The sequence below is a fragment of the Lissotriton helveticus genome, chromosome 1_1, assembly GCF_964261635.1.
Source record: "Lissotriton helveticus chromosome 1_1, aLisHel1.1, whole genome shotgun sequence".
NCBI classification, from domain to species: domain Eukaryota; kingdom Metazoa; phylum Chordata; class Amphibia; order Caudata; family Salamandridae; genus Lissotriton; species Lissotriton helveticus.
Window position 1 is genome coordinate 109,335,163 of NC_136057.1, and position 21,502 is coordinate 109,356,664.

Here is a 21,502-nt window from a genome sequence, read left to right on the forward strand (position 1 = left end):
CACTACAATTTGTTATTTACACAATAAATCTACAATACATCCTTTCACACTTTTTATTTCAATATGTTTCCAATGGATGATGCCAGAAACCAGGGAAGTGCTCCTAGTCACACACAAAGAGTTCAGCCACATCCTGTGAACATAATTCAGGAATCCTGTGCCCCTCCCTTTCTGTGAGAGTATAAAAGGCATGCTCTGAGCATGAGATGTGAAGAAGACCCAGGCAAGTGATCCAGGTCACAGACTCCATCCCCTACTCCATTCGCTGCTAGCACCATGAAGGCCTTCCTTTCAGCTCTGGTCATGCTCCAGGCACTGATAACTGGAGGTAAGATGGTCATAAACTTGTACAGTTTTGATTGTTGTGAGTATACTCTAAGGTGCATATAGATATTAAGAGAGTAATGATCAGGACAGAGCTTAATTCACTACAGAAATCTGCTGTAAGTTTAAATGTCCCCGGCAGTCTTTATCTTCTATAATATCATTGTCCTTTTCTCTTACTTCTGTCTTCCCCTCTATTGTTCATTCTTTAGCTCAATTTTAGACATCCTGTAAATGCCAGGGCCACCCCTACACACAAATTCTAGAAGGGCCTGTAGGTTATATTAATTGGAATGCCTTGCATTCTTTAGGGGGCATTGAACTGTACCTTAGGTTCTGCTTGCAGTTTGGCCAGGCTGGACCTTGCTCTGGTTTTGAGTTCTGTACCTTGGGGCTCACCCTGCTAGCCTTCCTATGGAAATGCAATCTAATGAGCTCATAGAAACCGAGCACCTTTGGATTCCTTTAATGCATGATAATTAATATTAACATTATGAGGACTGTGTTTCCAATATTGAGCATACACAATGTAAGAGGAGCATTGGAAAAAGGATCACAATCGTCTTCAGGGCACCATTCTCATGGTGACCATTAGGTGATCACCAACATATTTTTGCACAAACGCTGATTGTAGGATGGAGGTCTGTATCGACTCCTGGTGGCCCGCCGCACTGGGCACAACACCGACTCCCACCAACCACAGATGCAACCTTCGGTTCGTCCTGGACTCATCGCTCACTATGACCAAGCAGGTCAACCCCATCTCCTCCTCCTGCTTCAACACCCTCCGCATGCTACGAAAGATCTTCAAATGGATCCCCACGGAAACAAGAAGGACTGTCACCCAAGCCCTCGTCACAAGCCGGCTCAACTATGGCAATGCACTCTATCCAGGACAACGGCCAAGCTACAGAAAAGACTACAATGCATACAGAATGCCTCCGCATGCCTCATCCTGGACATCCCCCGCCACAGCCACATTACCACCCACCTGAGAAACCTGCACTGGCTCCCTGTCAACAACAGGATCACCTTCAAGCTCCTCACCCACGCACACAAAGCGCTCCACAACGCCGGACCGAAATACCTCAACAAACGTCTCTCGTTCTACGCCCCGGCTCGCCAACTCCGCTCAGCCAGCCTCGCCCTCGCCACTGTACCACGCACCAGAAGAACAACAACAGGCAGCAGATCTTTCTCCTACCTCGCCGCCAAGACTTGGAACTCCCTCCCCACCCACCTCCGACTGACCCAATACCTTCTCACCTTCACGAGAGACCTGGCTGTTCGAGCAGTGCAAAAACCATCCCCTTTTGTACTGCTTTGGCCGCCATAAGTGTGGCAGGGTAGGCTCAGACGTGAGTCCCTTGCTCACTTTGCCACTGGATTCAAGCAAGCCAGGCTGAAGACGGCTGGAATGCCAGAAACCGGTTCTTGGAAGCTTGTTTCCGGTCCAGGGAAGGCATGGCTTGGCAGTTCGGGCTGGACTGTTCCCATGAGGCACAGGGTCAGACTGATTTGCATATAGCCATGTCTGAACTGGGGTGGCAGAGTGGGCTAAAGAATGGCGATGGATCAAACCCAGATCTTTTGACTGGGTGTGAGTGTTTGATTGGTTCAGATGCTCCGTCCATCACCACCCCCTTTTGTACTGCTTTGGCCACCATAAGTGTGGCAGGGTATGCTCAGACGTGAGTCCCTTGCTCACTTTGCCACTGGATTCAAGCAAGCCGGGCTGAAGACGACTGGAATGCCAGAAACTGGTCCTCAGAAGCTTGTTTCCGGTCCAGGGAAGGCATGGCTTGGCAGTTCGGGCTGGACTGTTCCCATGAGGCACAGGGTCAGACTGATTTGCATATAGCCATGTCTGAACTTGGGTGGCAGAGTGGGCTAAAGAACAGTGATGGATCATACCCAGGTCTTTTGACTGGGTGTGAGTGTTTGATTGATTCAGATGCTCCGTCCATCACCACCCCCTTTTGTATCGCTTTTGGCCGCCATAAGTGTGGCAGGGTATGCTCAGACGTGAGTCCCTTGCTCACTTTGCCACTGGATTCAAGCAAGCCGGGCTGAAGATGGCTGGAATGCCAGAAACCGGTCCTCGGAAGAGTGTTTGATTGGTTCAGATGCTCCGTCCATCACCACCCCTTTTGTACTGTTCGAGCAGTAGCAGCACCCCCGCCACCCTCTGCGCCTTTAAACCCTCGCGGGTGAGTAGTGCGCTCTATAAATGTACTGATTGATTGATTGATTATGTGCCGGGGTCTAGCCATTTGTGTGTTTGTATCGGACTCTTTCTGTCTCAGTCTGTTTCAATCCTCATTCTGCCTCAGTTTTTGCTCGTTTCTCCCCAAGTACCCTTTTTTGTTTACATGACTTAATTTTTGTACTCTCCGAACAACTGGAACTCTCTGATACATTACCTATTTTCTGTTATATTTTGTACCACTGAGTACCAGAACGTTCTTCTCTTCTCTTTATTCCTAAAAAAGTTTCACCATACTTATTTTTTACAAGTATTTCTTAATGTGTGAATGAAAAGCACAATTTTGATCAGATTTCTAGATTGCATTTCTTTTTCCTGCAGATTGCCTACTTTGCGAGAAGTGTCTTGCTACCGGCACCACCCAATGCTCAGGTATCTTCAAGCAATGCTCTCCTGATGTCACTCACTGCGTCACAGGGTTGGAGAACAACACATTTAGTGAGTATCACATGCACCATCTGTAACCTGACTCAATCCTCAACATTCTGGCCAGTGCTTAATTTGTACAATAATAAGTAGCAGGGATATTTCTTAAGAAGTCACTGCTGCTTGCTCCACCTGTGGTCCTTGTCAGCTCTGCCAGATACCAGTACAAATGGCACACCTACATGAATTAATGAATGAATGAATGAATGAATGAATTTGTAGTGATATTTCTTGAGATCATGGATACTCCAAGGAGTGTTCTGGCACTGATTGGAATGTAAGAGGTGTAACGGAAGAGAGGAGTATAGAGTGAAGAACCTACATACCATTACAGTCCTAAAAGTATGACAGTTGGGACAATATTAGGTGAGTCAAAGCTGTAAATAAGTCCGGGTTTCAAGTACCAGAGAACACCAGCACAAATCAAGAACTAATTCTGGCCATTTACAGGCTGGTTGTAAGCTTCCTTTGTGACCTTCAGAATACCCTTCCGTCGTAACCACATGGCAGCGACTGATTGTGTACATGTGCAGGCTGGCATACCTTCTTTACCTGGCCCCCCTTGCTCCTCACAGTGCCACAGGCACCTAAGCTAAGCTACAACTCACTAAAGAGGCTTAATAATGGGGTAACAGGTCTGTGGGGCTTGTGTTCCCTTCTGGAGATTGCCTTGCCTTGTAGTTCGAGATGGATTGTTCTCTTGGGTATCAGGTCAGTACTGATTTGCATAAGACAGGCTTCTTTTGTATGGAGTGGTACAGTGGGCATAAAATGATGGGCTGTAAATCTACTGGGAGCTATTGAAAGTGGTTTAGAACTGTGGGAAAAGTTATGAGGGAGCAAAGTGTGACACCTCATTTAAAAACACTTCAGGAGGGATATTTCTTTCTACTTAAAAAGGACATTTGGTGGATAAACACTGAAATAAACCTATTTCAACACATTAAACTTTTTCTTTTTCTTGGTGCGACAGTTTCATCCAGATTCCTTTAAGGTAACCATGTCTGCTCAGGAACTCATATAGAGATACGTTTTTTGTTTAATTAAAACATGCCTTTGTGCCAACAGGGAATAGTGTTATTGTGACTACGTTCAAGGACTGTCTGAATCCCTCCGAACAAGCAGCCTGTGGGAGAGAGTTCCACTTACACAACTCGGTGTTGTCTTTCCGGATCATTAGAACATGCTGTGACTCTGACTTTTGCAATGGAGGGGATGACGAAGGTATGTATGAGAGTGTGTACAGACGGCGACATCTGTACCCCAGGCGGTGTGCAGGGTATGTTCCGTAACAGAGGGGCATGCAGGACACGCACAGTCTGTAACTCAGACATCTCTAGTGCAAGGTATGCACAGTCAATGACTCTAACATCTGTAACAGAGTATGCAAGTGATACATGCTGTCTGTGACTCCCACATCTGTAACTCAGGGGGGATGCAGGTTATGTTCCGTAACAGAGGGGTTTGCAGGATACGCACAGTCTGTAACTCAGACATCTCTAGTACAGGGTATGCACAGTCAATAAATCTAACATCTGTAACCGAGAGTATGTGAGTGATACATGCAGTCTGTGACTCCCACATCCGTAACTCAGGGGGTGTGTGGGCTATGCTCCTTCACAGAGGGGTTTGCAGGACACGCACAGTCTGTAACTCAGACATCTCTATTGCAGGGTATGCACAGTCTTTGACTCTAACATCTGTAACAGAGAGTATGTGAGTGATACATGCAGTCTGTGACTCCCACATCTGTAACTCAGGGGGTATATGGGGTATGCTCCTTCACAGAGGGGCGTGCAGGATACGCACAGTCTGTAACTCCGACATCTCTAGTGCAAGGTATGCACAGTCAATGACTGTAACATCTGTAACAGAGAGTATGTGAGTGATACATGCAGTCTGTGACTCCAACATCTGTAACTCAGGGGGTGTGTGGGCTATGCTCCTTCACAGAGGGGTTTGCAGGACACGCACAGTCTGTAACTCAGACATCTCTATTGCAGGGTATGCACAGTCTTTGACTCTAACATCTGTAACAGAGAGTATGTGAGTGATACATGCAGTCTGTGACTCCCACATCTGTAACTCAGGGGGTATATGGGGTATGCTCCTTCACAGAGGGGCGTGCAGGATACGCACAGTCTGTAACTCCGACATCTCTAGTGCAAGGTATGCACAGTCAATGACTGTAACATCTGTAACAGAGAGTATGTGAGTGATACATGCAGTCTGTGACTCCCACATCTGTAACTCAGGGGGTGTGTGGGGTATGCTGCTTCACAGAGGGGCGTGCAGGACACGCACAGTCTGTAACTCAGACATCTCTAGTGCAGGGTATGCACAGTCTTTGACTCTAACATCTGTAACAGAGAGTATGTGAGTGATACATGCAGTCTGTGACTCCCACATCTGTAACTCAGGGGGTATGTGGGGTATGCTCCTTCACAGAGGGGCATGCAGGACACGCACAGTCTGTAACTCAGACATCTCTAGTGCAAGGTATGCAAAGTCTATGACTCTAACATCTGTAACAGAGAGTATGTGAGCGATACGTGCAGTCTGTGACTCCCACATCTGTAACTCAGGGGGTGTGTGGGGTATGCTCCTTCACAGAGGGGCGTGCAGGACACGCACAGTCTGTAACTCAGACATCTCTAGTGCAAGGTATGCACAGTCTATGACTCTAACATCTGTAACAGAAAGTATGTGAGTAATACATGCAGTCTGTGACTCCCACATCTGTAACTCAGGGGGTGTGTGGGCTATGCTCCTTCACAGAGGGGCGTGCAGGACACACACAGTCTGTAACTCAGACATCTCTAGTGCAAGGTATGCACAGTCTATGACTCTAACATCTGTAACAGAGAGTATGTGAGTGATACATGCAGTCTGTGACTCCCACATCTGTAACTCAGGGGGTGTGTGGGGTATGCTCCTTCACAGAGGGGCGTGCAGGACACGCACAGTCTGTAACTCAGACATCTCTAGTGCAAGGTATGCACAGTCTATGACTCTAACATCTGTAACAGAAAGTATGTGAGTAATACATGCAGTCTGTGACTCCCACATCTGTAACTCAGGGGGTGTGTGGGCTATGCTCCTTCACAGAGGGGCGTGCAGGACACACACAGTCTGTAACTCAGACATCTCTAGTGCAAGGTATGCACAGTCTATGACTCTAACATCTGTAACAGAGAGTATGTGAGTGATACATGCAGTCTGTGACTCCCACATCTGTAACTCAGGGGGCGTGTGGGCTATGCTCCTTCACAGAGGGGCGTGCAGGACACGCACAGTCTGTAACTCAGACATCTCTAGTGCAGGGTATGCACAGTCAATGACTCTAACATTTGTAACAGAGAGTATGTGAGTGATACATGCAGTCTGTGACTCCCACATCGGTAACTCAGGGGGTGTGTGGGGTATGCTCCTTCACAGAGGGGCGTGCAGGACACGCACAGTCTGTAACTCAGACATCTCTAGTGCAGGGTATGCACAGTCAATGACTCTAACATCTGTAACAGAGAGTATGTGAGAGATACGTGCAGTCTGTGACTCCCACATCGGTAACTCAGGGGGTGTGTGGGCTATGCTCCTTCACAGAGGGGCGTGCAGGACATGCACAGTCTGTAACTCAGACATCTCTAGTGCAGGGTATGCAAAGTCTATGACTCTAACATCTGTAACAGAGAGTATGTGAGCGATACGTGCAGTCTGTGACTCCCACATCTGTAACTCAGGGGGTGTGTGGGCTATGCTCCTTCACAGAGGGGTTTGCAGGACACGCACAGTCTGTAACTCAGACATCTCTAGTGCAGGGTATGCAAAGTCTATGACTCTAACATCTGTAACAGAGAGTATGTGAGTAATACTTGCAGTCTGTGACTCCCACATCTGTAACTCAGGGGGTATATGGGGTATGCTCTTCACAGAGGGGCGTGCAGGACACGCACAGTCTGTAACTCAGACATCTCTAGTGCAGGGTATGCACAGTCTATGACTCTAACATCTGTAACAGAGAGTATGTGAGTAATACATGCAGTCTGTGACTCCCACATCTGTAACTCAGGGGGTGTGTGGGCTATGCTCCTTCACAGAGGGGTTTGCAGGACACGCACAGTCTGTAACTCAGACATCTCTAGTGCAGGGTATGCACAGTCTATGACTCTAACATCTGTAACAGAGAGTATCTAAGTAATACATGCAGTCTGTGACTCCCACATCTGTAACTCAGGGGGTGTGTGGGGTATGCTCCTTCACAGAGGGGCATGCTGGACACGCACAGTCTGTAACTCAGACATCTCTAGTACAGGGTATGCACAGTCAATGACTCTAACATCTGTAACAGATAGTATGTGAGTGATACATGCAGTCTGTGACTCCCACATCTGTAACTCAGGGGGTGTGTGGGCTATGCTCCTTCACAAGGGGCGTGCAGGACACGCACAGTCTGTAACTCAGACATCTCTATTGCAGGGTATGCACAGTCTTTGACTCTAACATCTGTAACAGAGAGTATGTGAGCGATACGTGCAGTCTGTGACTCCCACATCTGTAACTCAGGGGGTGTGTGGGCTATGCTCCTTCACAGAGGGGCGTGCAGGACACACACAGTCTGTAACTCAGACATCTCTAGTGCAAGGTATGCACAGTCTATGACTCTAACATCTGTAACAGAGAGTATGTGAGTGATACATGCAGTCTGTGACTCCCACATCGGTAACTCAGGGGGTGTGTGGGGTATGCTCCTTCACAGAGGGGCGTGCAGGACACGCACAGTCTGTAACTCAGACATCTCTAGTGCAGGGTATGCACAGTCAATGACTCTAACATCTGTAACAGAGAGTATGTGAGAGATACGTGCAGTCTGTGACTCCCACATCGGTAACTCAGGGGGTGTGTGGGCTATGCTCCTTCACAGAGGGGCGTGCAGGACACGCACAGTCTGTAACTCAGACATCTCTAGTGCAGGGTATGCAAAGTCTATGACTCTAACATCTGTAACAGAGAGTATGTGAGCGATACGTGCAGTCTGTGACTCCCACATCTGTAACTCAGGGGGTGTGTGGGCTATGCTCCTTCACAGAGGGGTTTGCAGGACACGCACAGTCTGTAACTCAGACATCTCTAGTGCAGGGTATGCAAAGTCTATGACTCTAACATCTGTAACAGAGAGTATGTGAGTAATACTTGCAGTCTGTGACTCCCACATCTGTAACTCAGGGGGTATATGGGGTATGCTCTTCACAGAGGGGCGTGCAGGACACGCACAGTCTGTAACTCAGACATCTCTAGTACAGGGTATGCACAGTCAATGACTCTAACATCTGTAACAGATAGTATGTGAGTGATACATGCAGTCTGTGACTCCCACATCTGTAACTCAGGGGGTGTGTGGGCTATGCTGCTTCACAGAGGGGCGTGCAGGACACGCACAGTCTGTAACTCAGACATCTCTATTGCAGGGTATGCACAGTCTTTGACTCTAACATCTGTAACAGAGAGTATGTGAGTGATACATGCAGTCTGTGACTCCCACATCTGTAACTCAGGGGGTGTGTGGGGTATGCTCCTTCACAGAGGGGCATGCAGGACACGCACAGTCTGTAACTCCGACATCTCTAGTACAGGGTATGCACAGTCAATGACTCTAACATCTGTAACAGAGAGTATGTGAGAGGTACAGTCAGCATGTGACTCCCACATCTGTAACTCAGGGGGTGTGCAGGGTATGTTCCGTAACAGAGGGGCGTGCAGGACACGCACAGTCTGTAACTCAGACATCTCTAGTACAGGGTATGCACAGTCAATGACTCTAACATCTGCAACAGAGAGAATGTGAGTAATACATGCAGTCTGTGATTCCCACATCTGTAACTCAGGGGGTGTGTGGGGTATGCTCCTTCACAGAGGGACATGCAGGACACGCACAGTCTGTAACTCAGACATCTCTAGTGCAGGGTATGCACAGTCTATGACTCTAACATCTGTAACAGAGAGTATGGAAGTAATACATGCAGTCTGTGACTCCCACATCTGTAACTCAGGGGGTGTGTGGGGTATGCTCCTTCACAGAGGGGCGTGCAGGACACGCACAGTCTGTAACTCAGACATCTCTAGTACAGGGTATGCACAGTCAATGACTCTAACATCTGTAACAGAGAGTATGTGAGTGATACATGCAGTCTGTGACTCCCACATCTGTAACTCAGGGGGTGTGTGGGCTATGCTCCTTCACAGAGGGGCATGCTGGACACGCACAGTCTGTAACTCAGACATCTCTATTGCAGGGTATGCACAGTCTTTGACTCTAACATCTGTAGCAGAGAGTATGTGAGTGATACAGTCAGTCTGTGACTCCCACATCTGTAACTCAGGGGGTGTGTGGTGTATGCTCCTTCACAGAGGGGCATGCTGGACACGCACAGTCTGTAACTCAGACATCTCTAGTGCAGGGTATGCACAGTCTATGACTCTAACATCTGTAACAGAGAGTATGTGAGTGATACAGTCATCATGTGACACCCACATCTGTAACTCAGGGGGTGTGCAGGGTATGTTCCGTAACAGAGGGGCATGCCGGACACGCATAGTCTGTAACTCAGACATCTCTAGTGCAGGGTATGCACAGTCTATGACTCTAACATCTGTAACAGAGAGTTTGTGAGTGATACATGCTGTCTGTGACTCCCACATCTGTAACTCAGGGGGGATGCAGGGTATGTTCCGTAACAGAGGGGCATGCCGGACACGCATAGTCTGTAACTCAGACATCTCTAGTGCAGGGTATGCACAGTCTATGACTCTAACATCTGTAACAGAGAGTTTGTGAGTGATACATGCTGTCTGTGACTCCCACATCTGTAACTCAGGGGGTGTGTGGGGTATGCTCCTTCGCAGAGGGGCATGCAGGACACGCACAGTCTGTAACTCAGACATCTCTAGTGCGGGGTATGCACAGTCTATGACTCAAACATCTGTAACAGAGAGTATGTGAGTGATACAGTCAGCATGTGACTCCCACATCTGTAACTCAGGGGGTGTGTGGGGTATGCTCCTTCACAGAGGGGCGTGCAGGGAACGTGCAGTCTGTAACTCTGACATCTCTAGCATAGGAGATGTGCAGGGTATGCGAAACCTGTGATTGAAATATTTACAACATTGGGGATGTGCAGGGGAGTTAGAGTCTATGCATTCAACATCTGTAACTGAGAGATTGTGCAGGCTGAGCAGTCTGTGGCTCCAACACCTTTAAAAGAGTGAATGTTTAGAATATGTACAGTATATAACACTGGCATCTGTAAAGAAGGGTGCAGGAACATGCTGTCTGTGATTCCGTCATCTGTATAGGAGGGATTGTGCAGGGACTTGCAGTCTGTGATTCCGTCATCTGTATAGAAGGGATTGTGCAAGGACATGCAGTCTGTGATTCTGATATCTGTAAAGGAATTGTTGTGCAGGGACATGCAGTCTGTGATTCCGACATCAGTATAAGAGGGGTTGTGCAGGGACATGCAGTCTGTGATTCCGTCATCTGTATAGGAGTGGTTGTGCAGGGACACACAGTCTGTGATTCTTTCGCTGTATAGGGGGGGTTGTGCAGGGACACACAGTCTGTGATTCTTTCGCTGTGTAGGGGGGGTTGTGCAGGGACATACCGTTCTGTGATTCTGTCATCTGGGACTGATGGGATGTGGAAGATATGTACGAGAGTGTGTACAGACGCCGACATCAGTTACACAGGTAATGTGCCGAGTAGATGCAGTCTGTGACTCTAACATCTGTACCCCAGGGAGTGTGCAGGGTATGTTCCCTAAAAGAGGGGCGTGCAGGGCATAAACAGTCTGTAACTCTGGCATCTCTGATGCAGGCTATGCGCAGGGTATGCACAGTCTATGGCACTAACATCTGTAACAGAGAGTATGTGAGAGATACGTGCAGTCTGTGACTCCCACATCTGTAACTCAGGGGTTGTGCAGGGTATGCTCCTTAAAAGTCTGCGATTCTGTTATCTGTGAAGGAGGGGCTGTGCAGGGACATGCAGTCTGTGATTCTGATATCTGTAAAGGAGTGATTGTGCAGGGACATGCAGTCTGTAGTTTTGTCATCTGTAACTGATGGAATGGGCAGGGGACATGCAATGTGTTAGTGACAGTTGTGACAGAAGGGATTTGCAAAGTTTGTACAGTGCGACACTTCTGTGACATAGTGTGTGAAAGGCCTGGTATTTGATGCACACTTATGCAAGTGGGCACCCAGCACCAGTCCAGACATCCCTTATGGGGATTTTAGTAATTCTAGTCAATCTTTAAAAGCTCTCGAAGTGGCAGCTGTGAAGAGCAGCCATCGGACCAGTAGGAGAGTATAGCAGCTTTTGTACCAGAACATAATCGTATAAATATAGATTAAATGAAAAAAGAACATTTGTATTTATTATAAGAAACTCACTAATATGTTTGTATATCTCCTAGCCAGAGACATACACGGTACTCACAATACTTTGAAATAGACACAGGTGAGTAGCACAACATACACAGAGGTCACCAGGGAAGGACCAAACCATAAAACAAAATAGTGGTATGCGAACCACGAGTCGAGTCAAGACTATGCCCAGAAGATGTAGAAGTGCCGGGAACCCAAGGAACCACCCAAGGTAAGTAACTGGGAGGCCCACCAGGCCACGTACAGTGTAGGAACAGAACTTTTTCTAGGGACTTGAGTATCAGAATGAATAGTAGTGGGGACAACTCCTCTCTGTATCTGGAACACAGAAGAAGTATTACAGCTCACCATCACTCTCTCATTGGCAAACTGCCATTTGACCCCGGTAGGGAATTTCTTACTCAGCCTAAATATATTCAAGATCCTGAACAAATTGTGGCATTCTACCCTATCAAATGTTTTCTACACATTCAAGGAGAGAGCTGCCTTTGCGCACTAATCAGCTTTCATCGACCACTAGTCGTGTAGCTTTGTGTGTAAATGGGATGCGGAGAAGTGATGTGCCATGAAACCCACTTGGTCTTGGTCAATTAGGGATGTTATTACCCGTTTGGTCCTGTTGGCCAGTCCTTTGGCCAGTATCTTCATGTCTTTATCTAGTTGAGATACCATGAGAGGAAGACTTCGACCTCAGATCTTGTTGGAGACATTCAGCTATGTATTAATCCACATAAACGTCTCTAAATCAGATGTATGACGTTACAACGCATACTTTTACCACGCATACCTTTACAACGCGATATTTACAACGAATACCGTTACAACGCATAGCGCTTAGAGGTGCTGGATAGTGGTAAGTATAATTTTCTATTCCAACTCCAGTCCCCGTGGACACTAGGGAAGGTGTTCGATAGAAAATTAAACTTATTACTTACCCTAGAGCGCCCCCCAGCGCAATGCGTTGTAATGGTATGTGTGGTAATACCTGCGTTGTAATGGTAGTGCGTTGTAAAAATTTCGTTGTAAACGTTACATACCCTCTAAATCTATTAAGTATCTCAATTGAATGCAGAAATATCTGTTTCTTTGCATCTTTTATGGCAGAGACTCATTCTTGTGCCTCATGGGAGTGCAACTGCATGGTAAGCAAACATCCCACTGTCTTTCACCTCTCACAGGAGAGCATAGTTTCTACCTTCATGGTAAGTTAATGTTTAGGTTATAATGAACTCTTAATAGTCTTGCAAGTCTGTCTTACAGTTTGCAACTTCACTAGATTGGGTCAATTCTAAAATTCCTATATCCAATTCTTTTCTGGTGGGCTAATGCTTCCAGATGGCGGAGGCAGTCATCAATTTCCCTCCAATGCTCACTTCCCATTCCAATAGCATGTGAGATGAGGGCACAGATATGTTGTTTTCAGTCAAGTATTTATGAAGTGTTGTGAGTGGGAAATATTTCTTCTGGTGCAACTTGTGATGAGACATGTTCCATTGAGATACTGTGGGCTTGCTTAAACAAAAATTAAGTAATATTTGAATTGTGTTGTGGTCCGCAGTACTTTTTGGGTTAATAAAGACATCACACACGAAGTAAAATAAAAGTCAAGAAGTAATTCATCTGATTACATGTTCAGTGTACACGGGAAGTCTGTGTGTATTGTCTGTCTGTTGGGTGGAGTACCCTCTAGGAGTCCCAATGGGAGAAATTTGGTTGGATCTCTAGGACGAGGCCTCTGTCTGCTCTGTTCCTGGATGTGGGATGATCAGATTTATCCAGATATGGGTCTTTGCAAGTTCCTGTCTCCCTAACAGTATATTTGAGTGTGGGTACTGAAGTGTATTTCTCTTTAGGGTGCTAAACGTCTCAATATAAGTGGAGTTGGTCCATATGCAGATCACGCATCATGTACTGGATCTGTATTAGAGTGGAGTGGCTCACTGGTTAGAGGCGGCAGACCCAAGAGCAGAGAACGGCCTGGGAACAGGGTTCGATTCCCGACGCGGCAGGGTCTTGGACCAGGATCAGCGGACTCGATAATTCTCGCCTCGGAGCCTACTCTAACTAGAGATCACACTCGGCAACTCTGGGCATTAAGCTTGCCTCATCTCCACAACGGCCACTCACAAACGCCGGGGATGCCTGGTTTCACCTTGGAGACTACCAGGAGGGACTATCTCACAGGGAAAGCCAGGACAGGTTCCCCAGCGGTCTATAGCTCTACGAGGCCTGCGGTGCGGGTAGCAGTGCGCTTTACAAGACACACAATTTAATGTATTTATTTAATTTATTGAGCTCCTAATGAGGACAAATTGGTCGCCATGGTCTCACCATTCTATATGAGGATCGCCAATCCTTTGTGATATAACTTGCAAGACGGGCAAGAAGGGTCGTTGCTACCATGTTTGTCGGCATTAACTTCTCTCCATACCCAGTCACGGCATGATCTATTTCTTGGTGGATGGCTATAACCAGACATAGTGAGTGGAGTTAGGTGGTACTTACCTTATTTTGAGATAAAACTTATGTACATTTATAATTATTGCAACTATCGACAGAGAGTTCTGCAGAGCCTGTGATTCTTTGGAGAGCATGAGGGGGAGAGACCCACTCTCTATTGTTTCAGTTAGTAAAGTATGGTGTGTGTAACTTTGTAGTATTACTTTACATGTATAGCTGTGGGGGTTAAGGCAATATAGTTTTGTCTAAATGTACTGGGTTTGCTGTTATGATAATTTAGTGAACTGAGGACTTGGTACCCAAACAGGATGCCTTTGGGTAATTCCAAGGGAAGCGATCCTGTCCTCACTTGTTCTCCCCCACAGTCAAATGTACAACTGTACAACTGTAAATGAGGTCGGAACCTGTAGCCCAGGTATCTCACTCTGCTATGCAGTTGGCTTGAGTTTTTGATGATGCTGATGAGAACCCAAGGATGACATGGGTAGGCAGATGGGACAACCAGATGGGACAGCTAGGGCTAAAGAAAGTGACCTAAACTATAAAGCCCCTGTGTGGATGCCCTGTCTTATGCATATATGAATGATGGTAAGAGTTAGTTAATAGCAAAACACACGATGATGGACGGAATGTTGCACATTGGCAAAACATTCACCACCAGTCACAGATCTGGGTTTATTCCATCGTTATTTTGCTCACCAACCCAACCCAGTTCAGACATGGCCATATGCAAATCAGTCTGGCCATGTGCCTCATGGGAACAGTCCAGCCCGAACTGCCAAGTCATGTCTTCCCTGGACCGGAATCAAGCATCCTAGGGCCAGTTTCTAGCTGTCAGCCATCATCAGCCAGGATAGCTTAACTCCAGTGGCGTAGTCAGCACAGGACCCACGTCTGGGAATACCCTTCCCACATAGAGCGAACAGCAAAACACACAAAATGATGGACGGAATGTTGCACATTGGCAAAACATTCACCCCCAGTCACAGATCTGAGTAAAGCCATCATTATTTTGCTCACCACGCCACCCCAGTTCAGACATGGCCATATGCAAATCAGTCTTGACCCTGTGCCTCATGGGAACAGTCCTGCCCGAACTGCCAAGCCATGTCTTCCCTGGACCGGAACCAAGCATCCTAGGACCGGTTTCTGGCTGTCAGCCGTCATCAGTCAGGATAGCTGAACTCCAGTGATGTAGTGAGCAAGGGACCCACGTCTGGTCATACCCTTCCCACATAGAGCGAACAGCAAAACACACAAGATGATGGACGGAATTTTGCACAGTGTCAAAACATTCACCCCCAGTCACAGATCTGGGTTTAATCCATCGTTACTTTGCTTCACCTATGACTGGGCATGTTTACAAAGAGAGTGAGCATTAGGCCCCCCTCTAACAGTTCCTCTGCTAATATATTATCGGGTATTGAAGGGATAGTCTGAAAAATCTTTAGCTGCATTCTACATTTAAGACACGTAAATGGGCCTTTGAATTCATGGGGTATCAAATCATAGTTACATTTCGCGTCAGTGTTAAGTGCTTTGAGGTCTAAGGGCATAGAGAAACCTGGGAAAGATTGGGCAGCATGCCTGGTGCTGGTCACGTTCTGGGCGTGGACGGGCACAGATGGGATTTCTTTTGGCATGCCTTCAGTGCGCCAGCGGCATGTCCACTGTGCGCATCCACTGCACATTCACGGTGGCAGCCCCATTAAATACTGGTCCCTGCCAAACACTAGTGTGCTGCAGCACAAAGATGGCAGCTCAGAGTGGGACTTCCTTCTCCCTGAAGGGGAGGGGACAAAATGCAATGTGCGGGATGAAATTAATGAAGCAAAATGGAGCATCTGCAACTTGAGACCTCCCTGTGATGTGCGGGCAATACCTAGCTCAGATTCAAATTGAAGGTAAGCAGTATATCTTTCTAGCCATTTCCCCCAAACAATGTTAACATTTTAAAAGTTTGTTTTCAAACAACTAGGGGGCAGATGTATCAAAATACCTATTTGCGATTCACAAATAACGATTTTTTGAGAATCGCTATTTGAGAATTGCAAAATGGTATGTATCTAAAAAATCATAATTTTTTTAGCGATTTCTTATTATTCCTTATTTGCGAATTCGCAATTAAGGAATAATTTCCCATTCATATCTATAGGCCAGGAGGCCCATTGGAATGAAAGTGAAGTTATTCTCAATTTGCGATTCGCAATTTGAGAATCGCAAATTGAGAATTATTTCAAGGGCGCAAGGGTGTCATAAGGACACCCTGATGCACCCCTGAAATTTACATGTGTGTGCCTATGGCGCACATACATGCCCTTAGTGCATGTATGTGCGCCACATGCCAACTTCACAAATGCAAAAAAGTGCATTTGTGAAGGATTTCGCAAATTAACACCAACTTCAAGTTGGTGGTAATTTGCGATTTCTTAATGAGAATTCACAAAAATAAAATGCTTAATGAATAGCATTTAAGGAATCGCAAAATTGCGATTCCTTAAATGCTTGAGCAAAATAAGGAATCGCAATTTTTGCGATGCCATATTTTGCGATTAGGCTCGAACATACCAAAACACCATTTGCGATTCGCAAATGCGGGAATCCTGCGAATTCCAGCGTTTGCGAACAGCAAACGGCTTCTTACATCTGCCCTAAGTCACTATTTAAAATCAAGAATCATGCAGCAGAGTTTAGAGCCACCATACTAAGGCATGCACTCTAATTCTAGCTTTTTCCGCTATAGGTACCCTTAAAACCCAAGGGTACATTGCATGCTGGTGAAGGGCTGATATGCAGGTGTATTTTTGCCTCAAGTCTCCCAGACAGGAAGAATACAGGACCTTGTATACAAAGAATTGGCATAGGACAGCGGCACAAGACCTTCTGCTGCTCTGCCCTGGGCCAATTCAAAAGGAAGGAATCCACTGTATTTACACAATATGGCACACTCCTCTCCCAAAACCAGCTAGCACAATTGGTAATCAAGCGCCAACACAGGCACCCTTGCACCATGGTACAAGCATTGCTGTGTTGTTGACACCATTGTTTTTATGCAGGAAGAGGCACCTTCCTGCACAAAAACCATCACAAGAGGCCTTTTACTCATTATATGATTGCTGCAGAAGGCAGCAAACGTTGAAAGGGTGAAGAACGCTCTGGGAAGGCATTGCTGCTGCTGCCCCAGGTATAAGTGATATTGAAAATCTGAGGCAGTGTAAAATTCCATGGGTGTTGAGTGGGAACACCCACAGCAACACCCATGGAACGCCTCCTTGATGTAAAGTAAGGCAAGGCAGCGCTTTGAGATGCCTTGCCTTTCTTTAATCTATGCGGCGATGCAAAGCCACGCCTCATAGATATGATTGAGAGCCCTCTGCCACCAGAGAGTCATGAAAAGATACGCTGCGACAGTGTTGGCCTCTTGTAAATGAGTGACACAATGTACAGGTCTAGTGAGTGACCAAAACACACACTATTCTACAGCAGTCAATGGAAAATAATTTCTATTCCGGGCAACAATAAGTAATTAAATCTGTGAGTTGAACATAACATTTGTTTTATTTTCATACAAAGTGTGGTGGTTAATGCTACTGTTGTTAGGATGGAAGAATTTAGCCATGACTTAGCACCCCATCTCTGAATACATTAGGCTTCTCAATTCCTGTTCTGTGTTATTTCAGTGCCTGCCTTGGATGAGACCCCCAATGGCTATAAATGTGACAAGTGTTTCACTGGCCAGTCCTCAGGCTCCTGTACACCGACTGGAGAAGTTCAGTGCACCGGGGAGCAGGACACCTGCATCATCTTCTCAGGAAAAGCGATCATACCTGGTGAGATAAACTGAGTTTCATGATTAAGTGTTATTTTTCCCACTGCACCAATCATCTTGGTTTCTGGTCCTTTCTTTCAAACTAAAAGATGTTCACGCTAGTTCATTTTAAATTTTTTCAAAGAATCCACCTGAATGTCTTCAGTGAGCTCGGTTCAATCAATTTCAAGGTAGAAATCATGTCCCATTGACCAAATGTACCCTGATGATGTGGTACTTGTATAACGCAAACCTAGACAAGAAAGCAATGGATTTCTGTACAGGGACGGAGGCAAACTAAACCAAGACAGTCGACTCTAGATTTACAGTTGGATTACATTGCCCTTGCATTATGCATGGTGTTGCAGGGGCAAAGGAATCCTTAGCTCAGATTCACCAAGCCACCTTGCATGGCCCTGCATTGCTTGGTAAATCTGGAGTAATACGCGAGAATGAAAGTCACTGGCTTGCTTTACTCGGCCCTAGGAAGGCGTTCCTTGTGTGGAGTGTGGATGTTTCAATGCATCCATCCATTGATTGTGGTTCATTCCAAGATTTACCAAGTCTGGTAAACCAGAGAAACCTTCAAAAGGCTACGGCTTTCCTTTGAAAGTGCAATACAAATAGATATCTTTATTTTCACTCATTATTTCATCTTTCCACATGTGCTGCATTCTGCAGCACAATTACACAAAGGATAACACCTTCAAATGGTGTCCCCCTCATTCACAAAAACAATCCTGCCTCCAATGCAGGCACGCTAGCTCCATGAAGCAAGGGTGACTACTCTGGCACTAGGCTGCCCTGAGAGAGAGCAGGAATGAGCCTTATCTTTTGAAGTTGTCTTTCTGAGTTGCGCAGCATCAACATTTGATACATCTGACCCATGGAATGTGTGCGTCTCAGTATCCACATAGCTGCTGCTGCACTGTACTACAACCAGGTCGCCAGGCTCATTTACAACCTGTTAAAGATGGTGCACACTCCTGCACATACCTGCTGAAGCATGTAAGTGACATGGCTACCCCTTCCTAATAATAACACACACACCCCAGAGCAGTCAGCTATGCTCCTCCTATGCGTGTGTTCAGCAGATCTCAAGTTAAGTAAGCCACTTTCTGTATGGCGAATGTTCATTTACTACCCCCAGAAGGCCACCAATTGTTACATTCTTATTGAGTAATATCCTCTGCCAATATGTAATGGGATTTGCAGAGTTCAGTGATGGGTGGGAAAGAATGGCAGACATGTCACTTTTAGTAGCGTAGGCACAGACACGCTGAACACCTTAGTGCCAGTCCAGAGCGTGCTAACACATATTCGACCATACTTATGGAAATAGAGTTTTGTGATTCTCAAATGCGATTTTCGGCAAATCACAATTTGAGAATCGCAAAATGGAATGTATGTTGTATTTACTAATAATTTAGCAAATCCCACATATTCATTATTTGCGAATCGCAAATTGAGATCCGGAAATAAGGAATGCCTTCCCGTTCATTCCTATGGGCTAAAAGGCCCATAGGAAGGAATGGGAAGGCATTCTTAATTTGCAATTAGCAAATAGAGAATCACAAATTAAGAATGCAATTTCAAGTGTGCCAGGGTGTAAAAAGGACACCCTGTTGCACCCCTGAAATGATGAACAACAAAGGGGTCCACGGGTCTAATAGGTCCAGGCAACCTAACAAATAAGTGCAATGGACTCACAGAAAAAGAAACTCATAGGTTGGGGAAAAGAATATATTTGCCTGCTCGTAAAAACTATTTACGACACACCACCTTAAGGAAGATCCTTAACAGAGGATGGATTCCCATCACTCACCTAGGTGACATGCTTCATCATCCGGGATCTCCTCCTGGTCACCCACTAAAGTGACCAAGGGCTATAACCTTCCATCTAACAGAAGGGAGATCGCAGATGTTTTCAAATGAGCTCTCTTTAAATTTTCCTAACCAATAGGATGAGCTAGAGTGGTTATCGATGTGATGGGACGCTGTGCTAAATAATGAGTGTGTAAAAAGTGAAAAGTGATGGTTAAAATTGAATTCCTAGAGAAAAATGATTTAATAAGTATCTCTCAGTCTTCAAACTAAAAACAGTGCAAGAGCAGTTTTAACAAAATAACTGCCAAAAATGGGTCTACAGGTTTCATCCACTTGGACATGTATTTGTCCAATGGCTTTCGTCAGGACCAATTCATAAACTTTTGCTACTGCTTGTGTGAAAAAACATGTTACAAAATATCAAACTCCTTTTAAAACAGATACAACCAATAAACCTGAACTTCAGGCGTCTTGGTCCTCCCCCAATCACTGGATGAAAATGTCTCTTGTGAAAATATGTATATATAAATATATGTCTGTGAGAAACAAAAGCATATAAAAAGACCTAACGTGAAACATGTATTTTCATCGTTCCAAATCATTTCGTCAAAGCCTGGTACATATACAAAGCAAAAATTCCATCTCACCCGAGATTCACGAGGATCAGACCTCACCTCACCTGGCCATGGCTCAGATAAAAGAGGCCCGCTCTATAGATAAAAATTGAGAAAATTGTGTACAGCATGGGGCGAACAGCCAGTCTTTCCCCCTGTGCAGCTTCTCTCCACTGCAATTATCAGTATTACCACTCTTCATGCATTGTATATTCCAACTAGCCAACAGCCCTGACTTCAAGTCATCAATAATCAAAAGAGTGCCAAGGTTACTCTGCATCTACGTCCATATACCATTTTATCCGAAGGGATTCCATGCATACCCAGTCATCCGGGAACCCATTTTTTCAACCCAGAAATGATCCAATAAAAACACAAATGTACAATCATAGTCTTATGATGAGCTATAAAGTGCCATGCACGCGCATCGGTACCGCTACACCCATATATAGCCTGTTTCTAGCACACCCGCTAGATCATTGCCTGAAGAGTTTGACACCAGAGTCATCACTCGCTATACCTATACTGCAAGCTGCGTGTCTCCCGGTATCATAATGTAGCAGTTAAATATCACGATATCACAAGGTGCTAATTGTAATGAGAATTGTATCTTTTCTTAAGTCGGACTCTCATATGACAAAAAAACAAAAATTGTGACAGGGACCCAGGGGAAGAGAGTTTAAAGACCTACAAGCATCCTATCCCCTAATCTAGGTAATAAAAGAACACAAGGGGGTACTAGTGGTCTATAAGGGCTGGTAAGATTAATGCTTACTTAAAGATATAGTGCTCGGGAGTAGCCTCACCTCGCCTGGCACTCGCTCAGGTCAGTAGGGGTTTGGAGGTACCGACGGACAGAGCGGGGCCTCTTTTTCCTGAGCGAGTGCCCGGCGAGGTGAGGCTACTCCCAAGCAGAATTTGGGAGAAGATCCCCTCAAACTATGACTTCATTGCCTACCATTTAGCATCACTTCATGGTATGTCACATTTTCTTTTGCATGGTACTTTGGACAACTGAGTTCACCTTTGTCTTCACAGTTGCAGTAGTACTAAATATAGGTCCTGAAGAAAGCCATTAGTGGCTGAAACATGTTGACCAGTACATTTACCATCGGATAGTAATATTTGTTTGAAATTCTATCCATACCCTGCTTTTAATTTTGCCATCATGGTGGCCCTTTTAATAAAGTTTCTTGTTAGGCACTATGATAGCCAATTTGCGATTCCTTAAATGCAATCGCAAAATAGGGAATCGCAAAATTTGCTATTCCTTATTTTACAAGGGAGTTTTTGTGTGCTACATTTCACACTGCTAATTTGTTTTGGCAAACGCTG

At 45.7% G+C, this 21,502-nt stretch overlaps 1 protein-coding gene across 1 annotated transcript in view; it reads left to right on the forward strand.

The window, feature by feature from the left end:
- The first annotated feature begins 276 nt into the window (after nt 1-276).
- LOC144768017 (phospholipase A2 inhibitor LNF1-like) overlaps nt 277-21,502 on the forward strand; it is a 32,455-nt gene continuing 11,229 nt past the window's right edge. Inside the window, exons 1-4 of the mRNA XM_078651416.1 lie at nt 277-328; nt 2,912-3,028; nt 4,085-4,240; nt 17,599-17,748. Coding sequence (XP_078507542.1) covers nt 277-328; nt 2,912-3,028; nt 4,085-4,240; nt 17,599-17,748 — 475 coding nt within the window. The remainder of the gene's footprint in view (nt 329-2,911; nt 3,029-4,084; nt 4,241-17,598; nt 17,749-21,502) is intronic.